The sequence below is a fragment of the Petromyzon marinus genome, chromosome 11 (assembly GCF_048934315.1).
Source record: "Petromyzon marinus isolate PM22_M1 ecotype Great Lakes invasive population chromosome 11, UKy_Petmar_22M1.pri1.0, whole genome shotgun sequence".
Taxonomy (NCBI): Eukaryota; Metazoa; Chordata; class Hyperoartia; order Petromyzontiformes; family Petromyzontidae; genus Petromyzon; species Petromyzon marinus.
In genome coordinates this window covers 3,240,967-3,261,437 of record NC_133677.1, presented here as the reverse complement: position 1 = coordinate 3,261,437, position 20,471 = coordinate 3,240,967, and the positions used below count along the sequence as shown (strand labels likewise).

General features: G+C 43.3%; 1 protein-coding gene across 8 annotated transcripts in view; it reads right to left on the bottom strand.

Moving 5' to 3' along the window:
- Window positions 1-20,471, bottom strand: part of LOC116941344 (cytosolic purine 5'-nucleotidase-like) — a 52,969-nt gene that overhangs the window by 7,730 nt on the left and 24,768 nt on the right. For 5 of the 8 annotated variants that reach the window (XM_076066281.1, XM_076066279.1, XM_076066278.1 and 2 more), the window contains 12 exons: window positions 13,161-13,234; window positions 11,016-11,133; window positions 9,421-9,516; window positions 7,197-7,288; window positions 6,442-6,499; window positions 6,046-6,139; window positions 4,371-4,424; window positions 3,478-3,561; window positions 1,851-1,895; window positions 821-928; window positions 494-560; window positions 11-181 (listed from right to left, as the gene is read on the bottom strand). In XM_076066281.1, the coding sequence (XP_075922396.1) occupies window positions 11-181; window positions 494-560; window positions 821-928; window positions 1,851-1,895; window positions 3,478-3,561; window positions 4,371-4,424; window positions 6,046-6,139; window positions 6,442-6,499; window positions 7,197-7,288; window positions 9,421-9,516; window positions 11,016-11,133; window positions 13,161-13,234 (1,061 nt within the window). Of the gene's footprint in view, window positions 1-10; window positions 182-493; window positions 561-820; window positions 929-1,850; window positions 1,896-3,477; window positions 3,562-4,370; window positions 4,425-6,045; window positions 6,140-6,441; window positions 6,500-7,196; window positions 7,289-9,420; window positions 9,517-11,015; window positions 11,134-13,160; window positions 13,235-17,151; window positions 17,739-20,471 lie in introns of those variants that run through there. The other 3 variants (XM_032952344.2, XM_032952345.2, XM_076066280.1) reach the window with 3 other exon arrangements.

The window sequence follows — 20,471 nt, the reverse complement described above, 5'->3', positions numbered from 1 at the left end:
CCCCCCTCACCGCTCTTCTCCGTCCACACGTGCAGCTCCTGCGCCAGCTCTGGAATGACCAGGAAAGTCCTCCAGCCCTGCCGCTTCTTGGACTTGAGGATGTCCCCAAAGATGTGGTCTCCAATGTAGAGGATATCCTTGCCCTTGGCTCCCAGAAGGTCACAGATCATGTCCGAAGATCCTGGGTGAGGACCGGGTATGTGCAAGTTAACTCCCATTGGCGCCGCCTTGTGAATGCTCGTATTGTCGCGTGGAGTGCGGAAAGAAAATGCGGGTGACGTGGTGCCTGTCGAATTTACTCCAGGTCTCCACAGACAAAAAAAACATTTCACGGATAATGCGGAGGCTAAAAGTGTGAAACGGGCTATAAAGTCAGTGACACGTACATTTTAAGAAACAAAATTACACGAATAAACAAAAACCAAGCTCCCGTGCTGGGAGTAGCTGACGCAGTTGGTATTTAAGGTCAGAACAGTCGACATGCCTCACTCACCTCCTGAGTACACGATGCCATGCTGCAGGGGCCCAGTGTACGTGCCAATCTTCAAATGGCCTGTTTTCTGAAAGCATGTACAAACGCACGCACACGCATCCTATATATAAACCGCAGCACATTTTCAAAATACCACTGAAATGGAATTCTGCACATTATATCATTTTAATATTAGGACGCCCTAACTTAAGCAAGTCGAGTAAACACTGCTGAGCACTTAAAAAAAAACACACACATGGAAGATAAAAAAAGACTCCAATACACATAGCCCAACATATGTTTGAGACCGCATTTGTGTGTTTTGTGTTAACACTTTGATGAGCTCACCAAGTCCACCTGGCGCAGTACGGTCCCCTCGGCAAAAAACAGAGGCTTGCGCGCGTCCACCACCGTCAGGTCAAAGTATGAGTGCCATGGGCGGTGGGATGTGCCGGGCTTCATGGGGACAGAGGTTGGAGCACACGTTTACATCACAAAATATGCACATTTTCATTGAATTTCTGTTGTTAAAAAACTAAAAAAAAACATGTTGGGTGTGTGTGAAAATGAGTGCAATTTAAGAGTCAACCCCCCCCCCCCCTCCCCCCCAAATGTGTTGGGAATTCATAGAGTTCATAGCAGTCCACTAAAGCGGACATGATGCATGAGATGGTCAAAATGGTCAAGTATGCTGTGGCGCTATTGCACTGTGCTTTTTCAAGAAGCCGCATAAATCAGAAATCCCGGTAATTTATTTCACAAATGCTTTCACAATGAAGGTGCCACCCCAGGTGAGTATGCGAAGATGCGCTTCTTTGTAGTTGAGAAACATTATTGTCGCGTAACTGTCACCCATATATATCTCTTAGTAAAAGCAGAGATTACATTCTGCTGCATTACGTAAATAAAAGTTTTACATTTTGCCAAAACGCCCTGAGTGACCACTTGTAATATTAATAGAATAAATGTCGATTAGCTTCGCAAAGACAACATTGAGAATAGGTTTTCCCCTTTTTTCTAGGAACAAAGAGGTGTTAAGATGTTAAAACACCAAACTGGAACCTTTAACAAGGAATCATGTCTGCATTAACCACAATGCTTGTGGCAAACAAAAAACAGTCTGATAATATATGCATTGTCTTTGAAACTGATTAGTCCACACCAGAGACAGCTTTCTTTTGAGCTTAGTCTCAAAACGGTGTTAGACCAAAGGACGCCAAAAGGCGTTTGTTTGTTGCCAGAAAAAAGGGGAAAACCTATTCTCATATTTTGGTACTGGCAAAGGGGGTCCCATGATGTAGAAACAACATTGTCACATTTTCAAGGTGAATTTGAGATTATGTGCGTTTCACAACTTGCACAATACATTGAGGCTCACCACCTTTGGGCCATGTGGATAGTCGAAGAGGTATTTCATAATTTTCTGCAAAAAGAGACGTTGGCAACGCGGTAAATGAGTTGAAACGAAGCCACATCTGTCCCAGAGGTACGTGGGCTCCGAGGAGTAATACATGCAAAAAAACGATAAAAATGCACTAATTCACTCATTAAAATTGTATCTGCATGTTAACTGTTCGTTTGACAGCAATCTGACCAAAAGTGTTCATTGCTGGACACAAAGTAGACAATATGTTTACATTTTTTCACATGGTCGACAGATATTAAACCCCACGAAACTCGCATCGTATAACCGCTTAGATAAGATATGAAATTAAACCATACGGTAATGGTCCTGCAAAGGATTTTCCCGCAAAAACGGACTATCTGCATTTGCTGAGTGTGACTGGAAAATTAAATACGTGCCCCAGCGCTCCTTTTAGGTGAGCATCGTTATAAAATACGCTGTGACCTGTCAGCTGAATATCCACACTTATCACGTAAAGTGTCACTCGATGGTCATCCAAAGGTCAAAGTAACAATCACTTTGACTCACCAGTTTCTGATTCCAATCCAATGACAAGACATATTGGGCCACCTTGTGGAACATTACATGGTGCGTTTCCACGGCCATGAGAAACCATAACCGAGCCGTGCCAGGCAATGTGAGCGATAGTTTATAAATCTGGGTTACCTTCAGCTATACTCAATACATTCATTCAACATTATTTTTTAAATATAAATACATCCCTAAGTTAAACTAAGCGAGAGATGCTACTCACGGTGCGTCGCATTTCTACGCTGACCTTGTGACACGACACCTACTTTTGAGAGCGGGCCCAACTAAACGGGTGTCGCTCCCGTTTCAAATTGAGCTACACGGAGAAGTACCAGCGGGCTACGCAGCGGGAGTGAAGCTGGCTTAGCCAGTTAAGATTCAGCTGGGGATTTAGCCCAAGCTGACTTGCTCAGTTCACGAACCAGCTCAGTCAGCTTTTAAGTGGACATACGAACGGGGTAGAGATGGGGTGGCACATATGCCAAAATGCTGGGGTGGCGGCACACATGCCAAAACGCTGAGGCAGCACCGATGAGATCTTTGGTTCAAATCCAGGAAAGCCGCCTGTGATTAAAGAGGGTTCTCAAGAAAAGTGAGTTGATGGTCGCCGCCCAGGAGCAAACACTGCACACAAAACACCGTCAAGTTGAATTTGGTCCTACAGTTAATTTGGCTGTGAGAAAAAAAATCGGTGTGGCCACCACTGTCTGACAGTCTCGTCCCCTTCACCTGATGAAGGCCGCTTGTGTTGTGGCCGAAACGTCGTGAGAATATTATTGTGTTATTTTATTTGATCAATTTATTATTTTATTCTCATTCTACGTGACTTTACCGAAAGAACCAAAGAAGATGAATCCTTGCAGTCACGAAAGCTTTAAATTGATATCCACTTCTATTGCATATTTTCCAACGGCAGTGCTCTGCGCGAGTTCCAAATGGATTATCCACCTCGTGACATAACATCGTGACACCAATAGCGCCAAAATCAGGATAAAATTGGGTAAAGAGACGAAAGAAAAAAACTGCAGTATTATGGAACATGGCAATGCGCCCACAAGAGGACACTCACGTTGGTGTAGTTGTAGTCGCTGTTTGTGGCCAGGAACACCTTTCCAACTTCCTTCATTCGACTGAGCAGCAGTGGAAGACGTGGCTGGAGGACAGCAGGATGCACGACATATTTAGTGCCACGCTCAATTAAACTTGGCTGAGTGCGTGTGGGGCTTAAGTGTGACATGGCTCACGGGCCAATTTTGGTTTGATTTGCATGGCAAGCGACACCTGAGAAACCTTTATCAAGTTCAGACACCAAACTTCATCTCAAGAGAGAATGGCCTTTAAGTTAGTGGTTGTAAAGATAGAGGTGCAGCCCTGCGATTACTTGCTCGTGCCACTGCCTCTCAACAGGGTATTTGGCCTACTTCTCCCACACTGGCCAGACATCCTGGTGGGGATGGGAGAATACCCACACTTTTATGTAACACACACGACCTGCCAATTGACAGACTACGGGCACTCATTCACACTCCTGGTGGACACAGGCGGGGGTTAAAAGAAACTTGCCCAATGTTTCGCTTCCCCACCAAAACATTGAATAGAACTGGAGACCCTTTAAGTCAAGTGTTGTAACCTTTGCATCACGGGCAGCCATCCCTTTTAAGTAAGATGTAACACAAATAACAAATAGTTCCTGTTTCACGGGTATGTACCTGGACTTTGAATCCTGGTCTGCCCAGCACGTGTTTGGAAACTATTTAAAACTAAGATATGTTTTCATCATGAAAGAAGTTACAAAGTTGTTACACAGCCCGGGGCACTGAGTTTAAGTACTTAGTTACAAGAGCTATTTGTTATTTGGAGTACACAGGCCTTTTAAAGAGAGCCGTTTGTGTTCCAGCTTTCCACTCCCCGCAAAAACAAATACACTCAATGTTAATCAATGTCATTTGCATTAGCACTCACCTCCTTGACCACATATTTTTCCAGGTTCTCCAGAGTTTTTGACTTTAGGGAGCCCTGCAAACGTGGCACAACACGTTACCAATTACGTTTCCTGGCAACGCAACAATGCAAAAGCCCTGAGCAGGGCACCATTGAAGACAGAGTAAAAAAAAATACAAGCAGAAGGTGGGTTCTAAGAAAGCAAAAGGCATGGTAACTGTGACCATCCGCACGAACCTCTGTCAATGCATTGCACATGTTCAGTGATATCACCACACTGCGTTGGGGCAAGTGCTGTTAGCGAGCGCCTATGAAGGCAGAAACGGCACACGAGGGAGTGGGCAGCCAGCACCACGCCCAACCGCCTCCCTACTAGCGATGTTTAAACATCACACCAGGTACTCATTTGAGGCCGTGTCGACCTAGGGGAGGCCCAGGACCAGTTCAGATAATCGTCACTGGTGTTGGCCATTAGCAGAAATGTTAGTGTAGTGCACGCGCTCTACACTAACATTCCTCCAAACAGCCATGGGTTAAGACCACCAACTCAAGAGAGTCAAAGGTCATCGTCGTATTCAACACTATTCGTATTGTTGACGACTTGCCAGGCTGTACCGAAGACATTTAAGAAGCAAAAATGCAGTGCCATTTGCTATGGCAAGGGCCACAGACTCAATGTAACGTTTATCTGCTTTAGTGTATTTTTTAAAAATATATATTTTCAAACCAGTAGACAATCAATATTGTGCAATAGTAACAGTTTGGTCCTTTTACTGGCAATGAACAAAAGGTGACACAGATTCGCGTTATAGAATAGCAGCATTTGCACTTCTTAAGCAGGTGACATGGACTGTTATCACAGCCGAGTGTATAGGGAAGGCAAAGGGAATGCAAAAAAATATGTGGATTGAGGGTTCAACTCAGGTGGAGTTAAATTGTATACACACCCATTAACAACAGCCACACTAGCGAAGTACTCTCATGTCTTTCTAATGCGCCTTGCACCTGAGAAGGTGGGGGGCTGGGCGAGTTTAAATGTATAAAAGGTGTGGCAAGGGACTGGATACAAAACGTTGGCAGAACTTTTGCCAAAATCGGTCAAATCAATTACGACTTTAACGGCCTATCTGTTATGGGGAAGCAGAGTTGAACGCGAGTGGCGTAGCTATCACGTATGCAGGTCATGCAACCAGACGGGACCAGATCTTTGAAGAGGGGGTAAAACAGGGGCGAGCACTAGACGGGGGGGGGGGGGGGGGAGGGCCATTTCATTATTTGCACCGTGATCCATATCATTAGCACGGTTGGCTACGTACGGTGCAAAAGAAGTTCAACATAAGTACAACCACGCTACGTCACTGTCGACCACACTACTAAACCATTTCCCGTATAGTTGAGAGTCGGGGGGGGGGGGGTTATTCCTTCCACCCCTCTTAGAATAGTTTTACTACAAGAGAATGACTCAGGTGGGGTACTTCAGCCCCTTGGTGTTAGTTAGACTTTTAACCCTTATTATTACAGTAAGACTTGTTTAAAACTTATTTAAGATTTTAGATTCCTATATGTTGAATGTATGCACCATCCTGCCAAAGTAAATTCCGTGTCGGTGTGAACTTTCATGGCGAATAAAACCCTTTGTGATTCTGATTTCTGATCGTAGGCGGCTGCCGCCGTGCGTCCCCACTGTAGCGCTCGCCTGCATGTGGACCCAGTCCATGGCCTCCCGTACGTCCTGGAACATGCTCTTGAAGGACATGTACAGGTCTCCATCCTTCACGCCCGTCTCGCACCTGTCGGTGGCAGCGCCAAGGTGGTGGGAGGCGCACGGTTATTTCGGCGCGCGATGCACCAACGCACAGGGACGTACCAGAAGCAAGCGATGAAGCCCTGAACGCTACGAGGCCGTTGTGCAATGAGAGGGGGCAGTGGCGCAAACTTTTACATGATAAATATCCCCCACGGACGCCATGGTTAATCGACAAGAGTAATTCTTTAATCGTGCATTACTGTGAAGTAAAATATAGTCTTGAACGTGACAATAATGCATAGTTAAAATCAGCCCCAGCTAAGTTTAATGGTAAATTAAACTCACCTTTTGTACCTCGCACAGTTTGTGAAGAAGTCCACTAAACAAGCGTACAGATACGTCTCTGCATGGTAAACAAACCAAAACAAAAGGTTAGATAAATCAGTTTAAATTATTACAAAACGATCAAACTAATTATACAGTATGGCTTACATTGCATTGTATATATACGAGTCATGTTCGCAATAACTAAAAGACTGGATTCTAACCACATGCAAAATGCAGAAAACAAATAATGAAAGACATCGTCAAAGCAGAGCATCGTATAGATTATCTCACAAGCAGACAAACACCAACCCGGCAAACCTGAGTGAGGGCACCTGAAATAAGCAACCTCTGCCCAAAGTGCACACACAAACCTGAGCGACCCCCAGAGGTCACTAACATGACAGGGTAACACCCCTGCAGTAAACACCATTGGGCAACGTATAACACAACTTGTCAGCAAGTCGTAAAGCGGCGCTGTATTTTGGAAGTGCTGGCAACTGAATTTTTCCACCGCTCAACTTTTCAAACCTTTGATGCTGCAGGCCTGACTTCACTCTGCAGTTAGCTGTCGCTAAGGTCGCGCTGGTGATTGTATTTGAACAGGATGGAGGCGCGTTATCTCAACCTCATGCGAACGTTGCTCCATAAAAATTAATTACCGTGGCTGGAAAAAGCCAATCGTTGGGTCCAATGTCCCACATTTAATTACCACCACTGCCAATGGACACGCGAGCGGTTACCAGGGCCCCTACTTATCACAGGTGACATCTCACCTGGCAGGTTGAAAAGCGTGTTGAGGATGTAGAAGCGCTCAGTGTCGTCGCGTTGAATGAACTTGTTGGGGTACTGCTCTCTTATCTCAGGCCTGAGTCACAGGAACAAAACAAAAACCTCATCAAAACAGAACTTATTTACTCATGCACCTGGGCAACACCTCCAGTAATTATACAGCTGCGCCTCCAATTAGCGCTGTTGGCTGCGCACGGTGCGAAAGAAGTTTAACAAACATACATACAGCCCTCGTGGAAATAGGCACATTTGTAGTTTCAATAGGGGAAACTCAACTTTAAAAACGGTCTTTAAATACATTGTAATATGAACCTTGGCTCAATATTGGTATATTACATTCATCATGTCGTATGACCGACAACACAATTGGCATGGTGTCGCTCCGGCAAAAGCGAGATTCTATATCCAGATGCGCGAGAATAATTTATATCATCAACCAATATCTATTCGCTGAAAGATGAAGGCGTGCTCTAAGCCACCACCATCGCTCATGGTCTCTCGATGCAGCAATCTATATAGCTCCTATACACGAGACAATTAATCGCTCCACCTCTGCGTTGGATATCTTCTCAGCGCGTTCCCTCCTTTGGCTGAAACTCCCTCATCGATATGAACCACTGGCCATCATTCCGTCTCGTGACGTGTTTATCCAAAGAATACGTACTTTTATTAAGTCAATGTGACTTCTCTAAAGTGTGCATTCGTGTCGTCCGATCCACACGTGTTCCTGTGTGTCAGGGTAATTAAAATAATGCACCAGACCATGCTTCTCCGTATGCTTTTAAGTTTTTCTTCCATTTTCTTGGTCAATATCCACAGTTCTGATCACTATGGCATGTGAAAATTTGGTCTTCAATATAAATATGAGCAAAACTAAGTTATACTGCATATATGTGTGTGCCTACGAACATGAGCGTATGCACATCTAGGGCAATTATTAATAGTGGACCAGGATCAAAATGAAGGTGGATGGGGATAAGTTGTACAGCTGTCGAAAAAACTAAATGAAAAGGAAAATAAAATTGATGTGTAATAAATAAAATGAGCGGAAGTAGCCTTCTTTTGACCCAAGGCCAATACAGTTCACAAGAATAAAAGCACCGTTTTTTGTTATATAAAGACTAGTGTGGGACTTTTGCAATATCAATCAAGCTTTTAGCTTACTGCAGCAATACAGTTGGTTTCTTTGATAAATCTCTCAAATACAGAGGCACACGTTTTAATGTTTTAGTTTTCCAGCTATTGTAAACGTACACTTTCATAGTAAAATGTCAAGTAAGACTCATATCAAGCACCAGAGCATAATGCGCACAAGAGGGCATATCCACCAATCGTCACCATTGCATTTCACAGGCAAAGCGTTCTAACTAAAAAGGCATGAAAGATCTCTTTTGCTGTTGTTCGCCTGCCAAGACACCGAGGAGAACAGTCAACCCGATGTCACTCGTGTCAGAGTACCACAACCCCGCATTTCAATTTGCATGGTCGTGGGAAATTCACGTCGTTGACGGGAGATTTTCAAAAGGTGCACTGCTTCGTGAAAAAGAACATTGGTGGGGCCGCGGCTGGCGAGAAACCACACGCGTGTAAGGGTAACCGAGACGCTTTGTAGGTTCGTTTGGATGGGCAGAGCATGTTCCAACGTTAGTCATTTATCTGAGAACAGTGCACGTCGCCAATGAAACGATACTCAGACTGAGCGACGCTGCGGCGGGACTGTAACACAAGAAGGCAGAACACTGTTCAAATGCCAGCAACTGTGGAAGACGCAACCCACAGAATATATCCGACTGGGTGTCAAGTTTCGATATTGCACATGATTCTCGTGGAACAAATGAAAACGAAAACCAGATTGGCTTAGATTACACTATGTAACGCGATTTTTGTCCCTGGGTAATGTTATTTTTTAATTGCTTATGCCTAAAAAGAAAAGAAATGGCTATTATTCCCCACAAACTTTGCTTTTGTGACCAGGACATTATGTGAAGGAATGACATAAATGCCCACGTTTTCTCATTGAGAATAGGTAAATTTCAAAATATCACTGTCCTGCTCACAAAAGCAAAGTTTGTGGGGCATAATAGCCATTTTCTGTACTTTTTAGGCATAAGCAATTAGGAAATAACACTTACTACCCAGAAACAACAAACAAATGTTGTTAGTGTTATGCAACATTGCCCACGTTGCAAAATGTTTTAATTCACTCACCCCTTCATAAAGTTGAAACCATGCACGCAGACCAGAATGTTTCCATATGCATCGACTTTCAGTAGGTTTCCAAACATAGCATCAAACACCAACCCCCTGTTATAACAAAAGCACAGTGCAAGTTAAAATATCTTGGACAAAAATAAACAAAGTATAATTCATATCATGCGTTGCCTTTCCATTCTGACTCCAGTCTGCCCACAGCATCGCATAGCTGATTACCGGGCAAACAAAGACAAGGCTGTCTGGGAACAGTTATTGCAGCAGCGGAAATATTTAAGATTTCATTCGGCCACGCCATCTTCACGCGTTAACAAAACAACTGCAAACGTGTCAGCGCTGACAAGAGTGCACGCAAAAAAGTATTATCTGTCAGAGGTGCTTTACAATCAAGGTTGGTTTTTTTAAACACATCAATGGTGAGCCACCAACATTACATCGGGCAATGGGCTGTGGTATCTTAATGCTGTGCTGTCATTCACACGCGATTTGTATATTTATGCTCGCGAGATCCTTGCGAGCAGTTGCACATCAATAGTTTAGATCAGTAAACCTAAAAAGGCAGAGTATTTTTTGTTCCCGGATGAGCATTTACAGATAATTTCAACGGCAACACCCATGTAATGTTATCCTTTTGCAAGGGATAATTAAAGCAAACAGGTGGCTGTAATGAGCATTTCTGGTACTCAGTGCCCAAACGTAATTGGGTATCAAGAGTAGTGCTTACTTGCTGCAATTGGAGTGGTGATTAAATAACATTGATATGTGCAAGCAGGTTGAAGGAGCTTTGGGGGTTACATAGCAACAGTTAATTATTCCACCAATACATATTTACAAATGTACCTAAGCTACCAACAACGTGACACCAGACTAAACTAATCTTGTTGAATATTAACAATCGTGGATAAAATGCCACGATGGATCAATCGAATGTTTAACAAAGAAAAATTTTCTCCCACGTGGCCAATTCCCAGGATAAAAAGTACAAGCTGAAGCTCTCTACCCTTCTTATTATTCACGTGGCTGATGTTGATGTAGAGCAGCAACTAAAACTTTACACTGATAAAGTATGAACTAATATCAACAACATGCATCGATCTCTGCTAGATTGGTTTGAGTTTAAACATGTTGAGGGTGAAAGTCATTAATACTCTTGTGTATTTTTAAATGAATAGTAACTTATTAAATTTCGATTTAAAGCTTTCGTGACTGCAGGGATTCATATTCTTGGTTCTTTCGGTAAAGTCACGTAGAAGGGAAATAATACAAATATTTGTTTTATTGTTTTATATGTATCATTTATTTGTATTATTTTCTTATTTCCCTTTTCCGTGATTTTACCGAAAGAACAAAGAATAGTAACTTATTAGTCTTTGTCCAGATTAACCGGTTTAACCAGGCAATGGCTTCGGTTTCTGAGCATGGATATCTTCAAAGCCGCCATTGTTTTCGGGGTTCAGTGATCAGTGTTCTGCAACCGCGCACGCAAGGGGTTCATTGAGTTTCCACTTGTGAAGGTAGCGAGCGAACCTGCCTTGCGATGTGGACCACTGACAGTACGGGAATACCCGGCGACACGCGTGTTTTGTGCTCGCCTGGTCGGGAAGCTGGGGTCGTATTCGAAGCTGAGCAGCTCCTGGGGATAGCCGATATTGACGAGGCGCTCCACCGTCAGCTCGAACCCCAGCGCCTCGTACTCTGGCGACTTGTACACTTTGGGGATACAGAGGTGGGGGTTTCACAGTTGGACCGCTGAAGATAAGGTAACCACCACGTCACACAGGAGGTGTGAAGTTAACGTGCTGCTATATTCGTCCGGTTGAACTTTAGAACGCTTAGGGTGGGTTCACACTGGACGACTGACCTTCTCCGAGTCAATAATCGTTTGCCCCAAGGTGGGTTCACGCTACTCTACTTGACACACGCAAGGGTAATGTAACGGCCACTGAAACTCTACTTAGAGGGACACCATGGGCGGTTAAAAGTGAACGTGATGCTATAGCAAACAGGGCGAATCCAAGGCAACTTCACATTTTTCGACCAACAATCACATGACGGCTAAGCGATCCTTTCTAGATTCAGTAATTTTACTGGAGCAGTCAACACCTGATGACGGTTGCTTGTGTTGCTTCCGAAACGTCGTGATTTAATTTATTTGTTTTCATTTATTTTATTTTTTACCAGCTGACTTTACCGAAAAAAAACAAAGAGTATGGCTAAGCGATCGTCACGCACCACATAAACCTCATAAAATTACAATTTAGTGGCATGAACACATTTCACATTACGTAAGGTACGTGATGTCACCAGAGACAAACAAAAGCATCACTCTGGGCAAAACAAGCATGGGCCGGTAGACGTTCAAGCACATTCATCATGATGTGCGCACGTGGTTACCTGTTGGGACACTTGACTAGATGCAGTAGATTAAAACACAATGGATCACACTGCTACCCTATCCTGAACATAAATGCGGTGGCAGCAGACTTCTACATAAGAATAATCGCTCTGGAGGAAAGTTAATTAATGACACGGAACTGCTTGCCAAGTTTGAAAACTTTATTTGATCCATGCATTCCAAGTATGAATTTCATCAGCACTCGCGGCTGTTTTTTAGGCGGGCCCTATCAAACAGCTCCGAAGTGGACCCCCTTGCTAAATGCCATCTACAATCTGGTGACCATCAGGGTGCTGTATACCTTCAAGCAATGCTTAATTGAGATTAACGGGGGCTGACTGACCTAGAACCCGACATCGAAACTTATGATGTTTAATGTGTGTGATGTTTCATTCTGACTTTTAATGTGTTTCACTAGAACCTGTTTGCTGTTACAATGCATTTATTTCACCCAAATCTTCGTTGCAAAGTATATTTCTGATTCAATCTACTGCTATGTAAAGGCTTCCCCTACTGCGTATACTTCACCACGCTCACTTGTCAGTGTGGGTTGGTGAAGGGACGAAGGCCCAGGACCAATTCAGATATCGATCGCCACTCATGTTAGCCTGGCCGTGAATCTTACCTGATCTTAAATAAAATAACTGTACTGTACAAGAAAGCCTGTAACATAATATACAGTATTTTTTTCGTTAGAATTATTTTGGTGAAAAAATATATATAATCCTCCACTTACAAACTAAAGCTGTAAGTAACCAATTGCATACTCCATATTTAAATGGAAAACAAAGTAGAACATTTCATACATGTTTTATAAAACCGGTTACACCCACTTTATTACAAGTTTCAATGTGGAGATGCGGTCCAATAAAATGTACAGCCAAAACAATGATATTTAATTACGTTAAAGGTAAGTGTATATTATCTAATGGAATACGACAGTCCTGCCTAACAATTACAGCAATGGCATCGTTATGTGGGGTCCCATGGGGAAATGTGGTACGCTATGTATCGTGATCAGGTAGCAATGCCAACTGTTATTTATTTCGATTTAAAGCTTTCGTGACTGCAAGGATTCATCTTCTTTGGTTCTTTCGGTAAAGTCGAAACGTCGTGAGAATATTATTTTGTTATTATTTTATCAATTTATTATTTTATTCTCATTCTACGTGACTTTACCAAAAGAACCAAAGAAGATGTTATTTATTTTTCAATGACTGCAATTTCATTTCATTATTCGGCAGACTACTTCTAAGTATTGATTTTTTTACTGTGCCGCACACCTTATCATGCGAGCCCAAGCCGTACACGCGTTTGTCTGAATTTTTCCAGCGCTTATTACCGGCTAGAGTGTAGTCCATATCAAAGCCAAAGCATTTGATTTTCTCCATGGCAAGGCTTCGGTTCACAAATACTCTGAAAAACACACCACCAAACAAGAGAACGATAACATCACTTTGTATTAATTCCAAGATCTGCTGTGGCATTTTACTCGTGTTGCTTCACTACTGAACTCACATAAACTTGGCAAATGATAAACCAGGAGGTAGATAAGTGTTAAAGGTAACACAATGAGCAAAAGCCTAAGAATAAACAGTGGACAATTGACCTTGGGCAGGCACACCTAGCCACATAGCCTTGCAACCGATCCCAAACAGTGCTAAATACAATCACCAACAAACCTGAGGGAATCCTCTTCTACCACACTCAGAACATTTTCTGCATGCCTCAACAAGAACAATGCTTGTATTAGAACCTTTAATTAATTCAAATCGGTCATTGCATTGATGAATTTTATAAACATTATAAACGCCACAGCCAAGTTACTAATATGATAATAGGTTTTCCCCCTTTTATCTGGCAACAAAACAGGTGTTAAGATGTTAAAACACCAAACTGAAACCTTTTACAAGGTATAATGTCTACATTAACCACAATGCTTGTGGGCATAATGCAAACAAACAATATACTCTGATAAAATATTGGCATTGTCCTTGAAATTGATTGATCCACACCAGAGACAGCTTTCTTATGAGCCTCCGAGCCTCGTCTCAAACGGTGTTAGACCAGAGGACGCCAAAAGGCGTAGAGCTATGATCATATTTTGGTACTGGCAAAGGAGGTCCCGTGATGTAGAAGTTACTCACTCCTGCACAAATAAAAAAAACGCCTGCTATATTTTGGTTCCAAAAATATAATTTTTTAAGCCTGCCACAGACTTTGAACTTCAATGCTCTGAGCGAATGTGTTGTTTGAGGGTACACGTGCTCACGATTTTACATGGACTGGGCACAGTTGAAACCCTTACCCCCTTGTCCACGAATGCAATCTAACACGCGTGAGTTTTCAAAGACACCGTGTAATTTGGTGGTGCCAGTAAGCTTGAGGCTCAATCTTCTTACGGGCATTAGAGGGGTCCCCATGACACTCTCTACCCGGTTAGGTTAATCTGTAGCAAAATTGGTTAATTGTCCAGAACCATACTTACGTAATCCCCCAAGTGGTGAACAATTTTGTACATTAGCTATTTAACATACTAACAAAAAACATATACGTTTCAAGTAAAATTGTTGTTCATGTATAATTACCAATCACATCAATACACCAACCAACTCGACCTACCTTTCAGCCATAGTGCTCACTTTAACACCCCCTGCTAACCACACACTCTGTGGCATAGTTCGCACCTGGTAACCGGCAATCATGAACACGGGCGCCACCACGCCTCTATTTCAATTTATTATGGATGATGTCAGCCTCCGAAGGGTGCCTATCAACAGCAGCCCCATCGCGAAGAGCCTACGTTACCCACCAGATGACTATCACCATCGCTGGAGGCGGCAGGGATTTGCTAAGATACCACCGAGTAAACGCTTTCAACGTCAAAAGAAAGAAAAAAAGATGAAAATCGAAAACAAAAATCGTGAGTCTCTCTTTTTCAAAAAACGCGAGAGAGCACCACAATTGCCATGCCAGTGACAATACGTTTTTGCTGGCAAATGTTCAGAATCACAGACGTCATGCCAATGTGCAGTAACAGGCACAGCGATACAGCTGAGCACTTCATAGTGACATGACAGTGGGCAGTGGAAATGCTGACTATTAAGGGATGCCCTTGTTTGCATCTGTGAAGCGTATTACACGTACTGCGCTGCTGTATATAAAACACAAATCTGCTTCAATGTGCCGTGTGCGTTAAATCGCAGAGGTTAATGGCCGAAAAGAAAAGAGAGCAGATTTCACAATGCTTTTATGGCCCATTTCCTCAGAAGCCTGCCCAGCGACACAGACAACGCAGCATTTAAATCGAGTGCAGGAATAGGGGGGGGAGTTGGGATGTTCGGGGAGTGCGGGAGCCATGGAGATGTGACAATCTGCGTCACACGACTAAAAAGGGTGATCTACGGTCGCCAGTCAGTGGCTCTGTCCATCGCAAGATGGAACCATCTTCTTTGACAAACGGAGCATTTGCCAACGGGTGGCAGTGTGCAAAAAGATGTTGCCACTGAACACTGCGTTTGACCCAGCCAAGGGGTTTATACACGTTAAATGGCAGACACACGGTGAGGTGGTCACGTCTGCCGTGCAGCAGCGGTTCTTGAGCACGAACAAAAAATCACTCCGATAGGCCAAGTATGACGTGAACAGCCATTTGTTAAATTGTTTAGGCGTCATGAGGTTTCGAGAAGGCTCCGTCAACAACCTGCCCGACTCTAAAGCCTCGTCATCTCAAGTGAGCTCCTGTTACAGTCAACGATTAAACCGCATGTCTGCAAACACGGACTGCCGCTTCAGACATACCGGTAAATGTGGACCGTCATTTTGCAACAAAATCAACATGAACCGTTTCCCCTCGGCGATTAACTGTGAAACGTAACGCTAGTTGGTTCTACGTTTGCACGCTTGGCGAATTTGTATACTAACAAGTCGTCTTAATGCGTGCTCCTGAATGTGTAAATGGGCATACGTATCCCCGTCGCTTTAAAGCGGTCACATACGGAGTGGGAAGGCGCAGAGATCTGAGCAAATAGGAGGGCGGCGCTGCTCGTGAAGACGATGGACGAATCACGTGGATTTGCACACAATGGACAAATCAAATGGATTTGCACACAATGAGTCATTTGTGACGCAATAAATGCTACCCACGATTACAGGAACTCGATGGGCTTTACAAAAATTACATAGTTCAAATTGTTAGGCGATTTATTAACACATTACACAAAATGAATCGGGCACACCTAGGTACGAGTAAAACCAGGTCAACTTGTTTTTCTATAAATTTTGGAAGGGCAAGAATATTACCAACTTTTTTTTTACACGATCTATGTTTTGAATCGACACTGCTATAAGGGGAGCACACACAGAGCAATCACTTCATTGTACCTGTGTTCAAGGTCATCCTGCATAAAAGGGAACAAATTATTAGCTCAATTTACATCCACGTCACAAATACAACATTTAGTGAAAAGCCAGCGACTTATTTTTTGCAAACTGACTCATATTTGCTAACCGACGAAACCATTCATTTTAGTTTAGTACGTGTTTGAAGTCAACAGTAGATACAATCTCCAAATTAAACAGCAACGTCTGCTATATTCTTGGTTCTTTCGGTAAAGTCACGTAGAAGGGAAACAATAACATAATAAAAATATAAAACAATAAAATTCTCACGACGTTTCGACTTCAACACAAGCAATCATCATCAGGTGTGAAAACCACAAGAAAATTTTAAAAAACCAAGAATATGAATCCCTGCAGTCACAAAAGCTTTAAATCAAAACGTCTGCTATGTAGATGATGAATGTACAGCCCAAGTAATATGGTTACAATGAAATTGCTGTACTAGTAGTTATTTATATTATTGGTTCTTTCGGTAAAGTCACGTAGAAGGAAAACAATAAAATAATACAAATATTGTTTCCCTTCTACGTAATAAAAATATTATTTTATTGTTTCTCTTCTACGTGACTTTACCGAAATAACCAAGAATATGAATCCCTGCAGTCACGAAAGCTTTAAATACAAATTTAGTAGTTATTTATCAAGGGTAACATATACATGTTACATCGTGATCATTCAAGTTACCTGTTACTAAAGCATGGTGGGGGGGTTGACAATTGGTACCAGCTGTATACAGTCACGATGGCATTACATTCACGAACAAAACCATCATTCATCTAATCTTTAACGACCACCAACAAAAGGCAACTCGGCACCAATTCACAAGTTTCATACGCATGCAGCACATTCGCACGGACAAGCCGCGATGTTTCAACGGCGAGTCGAATACAATTGACTGAATTCCACTTTTTTTGCGTTTCAATGTCTTTTACCTGGAACGGAAGTCCCTCTTGATTGTGCGATAGTCAACATGGTCCAGAGACAATTCATTTTTGAGGTTTAAATACTCTCTCTCAAACTGCTCGCATGTGTTGAAATCCAGCTGCAGGCTCTCTTTCCCAACGGAGCCCATGGTAAGTAAACAAAACCCACGTTAAAAATAAAAAAAACACTCGCGCTTTGAGGGCTCACAAGATTCTCGGCCCCACCGCTTTTGCCTAAAAAAAAACCCCCCCTCACAGCACGGACCGCTCGCATGCAGTGCGAAAGCACAAAGGTCTGTGCCGAAGAGGCCTTTTGTTCAGCTGCGTCAGATTAAGCCTGAAATCGAACACCGCCAGAGGCAAGCTTTGAGAAACGAAACGAAACGGCGGCGGGTTCGTGCGTGCTTGCCGGCTGCCGGCTAACGTCGACTGGGCCCCTTCTGACGAGCGTCTCTCGCCTCATCAACACGCGGCAGGATGAGCCGAGAGCGCCGTAAACAGCGCTCTTTGAGCACGCACGCCGTCACGTGATCCCCAACATCCACGGCAATGAGAGTGCAGCGCCCCGGACAAGCGAGGCTGACTGTGCAGGCGTTACACACACCCCCACCCCTATACAGCCCCAGCCCCCTCTCTCTCTCTGCCTTATCAGCATTACCCAACCACTGGCTCAACCAGCCCACCCACCCACCCCCCATCTGTCCCACACATTCGCCACCACTTGTCAGACAGGAAGGCAAGAGCGTGGTTGGGGGTGCCCCATCTCTTCCCAGACGTACATGGATGATGGATAATAAGCGCGACAGTGATTAAAGATCACTCACTGCCCGTTTACTCGAGTGTGGTGCCCCGACTTCGTTGCTAGGCATAGGTCGTTCTATTTAGTAGGCCAGATGTTTATTTTGTAACCGTATGTAACGTTGCCGATGACCAAATTGCCCAGAGCGAGCCCGGGCCCGGCAGGTCTCGGAAGCTTGTGCAGGGTTGACCCCTGGATAGTGCTTGGATGGGCGACTACCGTACACAGCAGGTGTTACAGGCTGAGCAACTTTGTTGTGGGCAGCAGAGGGCAGTATATAAAATATAGAATTGTTGTACTGTACCTCTATGCTTCCCGCTTTCATCAACCCGCCCTGACAAGCGTGAAGTGTGATCAATAAAGTGCCGTGGGGAAGCCCTATATGTACACTGGTACATGTATAACTCTGGCCTAAAAGGCATATATCTTGTATTTGGAATTAGTATTTAGTCGTAGACTTTCAACAGGACCCCAAGACTCGATTACGCTCTGCAAACTCAAATGAACATTTCCATCAAGGTTAAGTCTATTCGGGTGCGAATAGCAGCGCCCTTGGCAGCCCCCCCCCGCCTGCCAGTCATGTGTGACAAAAGTCGGCCACGTAGCCGGCACACAAACAGAACGCGCATTGTGAGCCCGGGTTACAAAAGATCGTGGAATTCGCCAAGAATGCTAATGGAGTCCAATGTTAGTACAGCCGGGAGAACCCCCCTCTCCTCGCCCTCCCCCCTAATTATGAAGTTCCCCGAACTAACCAACCCTGTGCCACCTTCTTTGGTTCTTTCGGTAAAGTCTCCCCTCCAGCGCTGTCCTCCAGACAGTCCCGTCCCCTTCACCTGATGAAGGCCACTTGTGTTGTGGCCGAAACGTCGTGAGAATATTATTGTGTTATTTTATTTTATCAATTTATTATTTTATTCTCATTCTACGTGACTTTACCGAAAGAACCAAAGAAGATGAATCCTTGCAGTCACGAAAGCTTTAAATCGAACCTGCGCCACCGGCTAAGCAGGCAGGGCGTGTGCTTGCGTCCCTCGTCAATGAACGCACGGCATGCACGAAAGGGCAAGCGAGTCGGCCACCACTCGCGAAGTGGGTCACGGAACGTAAGACGCCGAGATTCCAAAATTAGCCACGTCAGCAAATGTTGCATTCTCATTTGACCGTGAATGAGCTGTAAATAACTGCTGAAAAAGGAATTTTACAACAATAAATATCGTATCTTTATCCAGTGAACGTGGAACAAAGCTCTAATTTATCCTCCGCCAAAATGATGCATAATTGATTCGACGCATATTACAAAACAAAAAGGTCCTCTGTGCAAGCTTGTCCATTAATGTTCCCAAAAATGTTAAGATTTCTGTAGAAAAAAAAGTTTAATTAAACGCTGTAAAGCATTAAATATTCCATTGTTCTTCTTTTCCATTAAATTTTCTTCGTCAAAGGCGCTATTATTCAGAAGTCTGGATGAACGGAATGGTAAGATTGTATATATATGGCTTGGATTATTTATCATAAAATTTTAATGACATTTTATTACCTTTTCTAAAAACGACAACTATTGGCTTGCTTTGGCTGGCCAATTTCTTTGCCAGTCTTGTGCACAATGTGCTCTCAGGGAAGTAAATATCATCGCAGTTGCACCCATGGTGCACCAACTTCACCAACTCCTGGAAAGTACGGTCATCGCCGTGAACTTCCACGCTTCACACAACAACGCCGAGATCGGCCGTTCTTGAACATAAACTTCGGAGGGCTGACGTGCCGTGCCACCTTAACGCTGTCCTGTACCTATCCATTCTAACAACAAGCAAGCGGCCTATAGAATGTGTGTTTTACAAGTCTGCTGACTGCTAACATTTGGAACTTCGGAAACTGTGTGTATATACCAGAGAAATCCAGTGTGTTTCACAATTTTCTTGTTCATCTGAGAAATGAGGTATAATGTACCATCAACTACAATGTTTATCGACGATACACAGGTCGTTGTATCAGATGTTTTTATGTTCTAGAGGGGCTAGAAACAGCTGAAGTTTGTGCACAAAGATAGCCAAGTCTATGCTCATAACTTTACTCGCAAAAAAATCAAACAAATCTCGGCCGGCAAAAAAAATTAAAGTTCCAGTATTTGTTTTTGCACATTGGGACGGGAAATGTTTGCATAAAGGGGTTTTCCTGGTGACGAATGTAACACTGAATCTAACTTTGAAATCTGAAATAGAACACACAAAATGTTACACGTGCTTGTGTTTGAACATAGGTCAACAACAATATTCTGGAGGTAGAATGATTTATTTTTACAACTTCATTTTTCAAGTGCTTATTTAAAGGATGTGACACTGAAGATGAGAATATATGGGCAAAGCTAAATAAATTTATATCCATTTATAGATACCCCTATTGAACTTTAATGACCCTTACTTTTTCCCAACAGGAGATTGAATGTTGTGAAAGCAATGGCTCCATCCATACCTTGCAGAGTGTTAAACTATTTAATAAAGACATTGATATTGGTGGACGAAATGCAGAG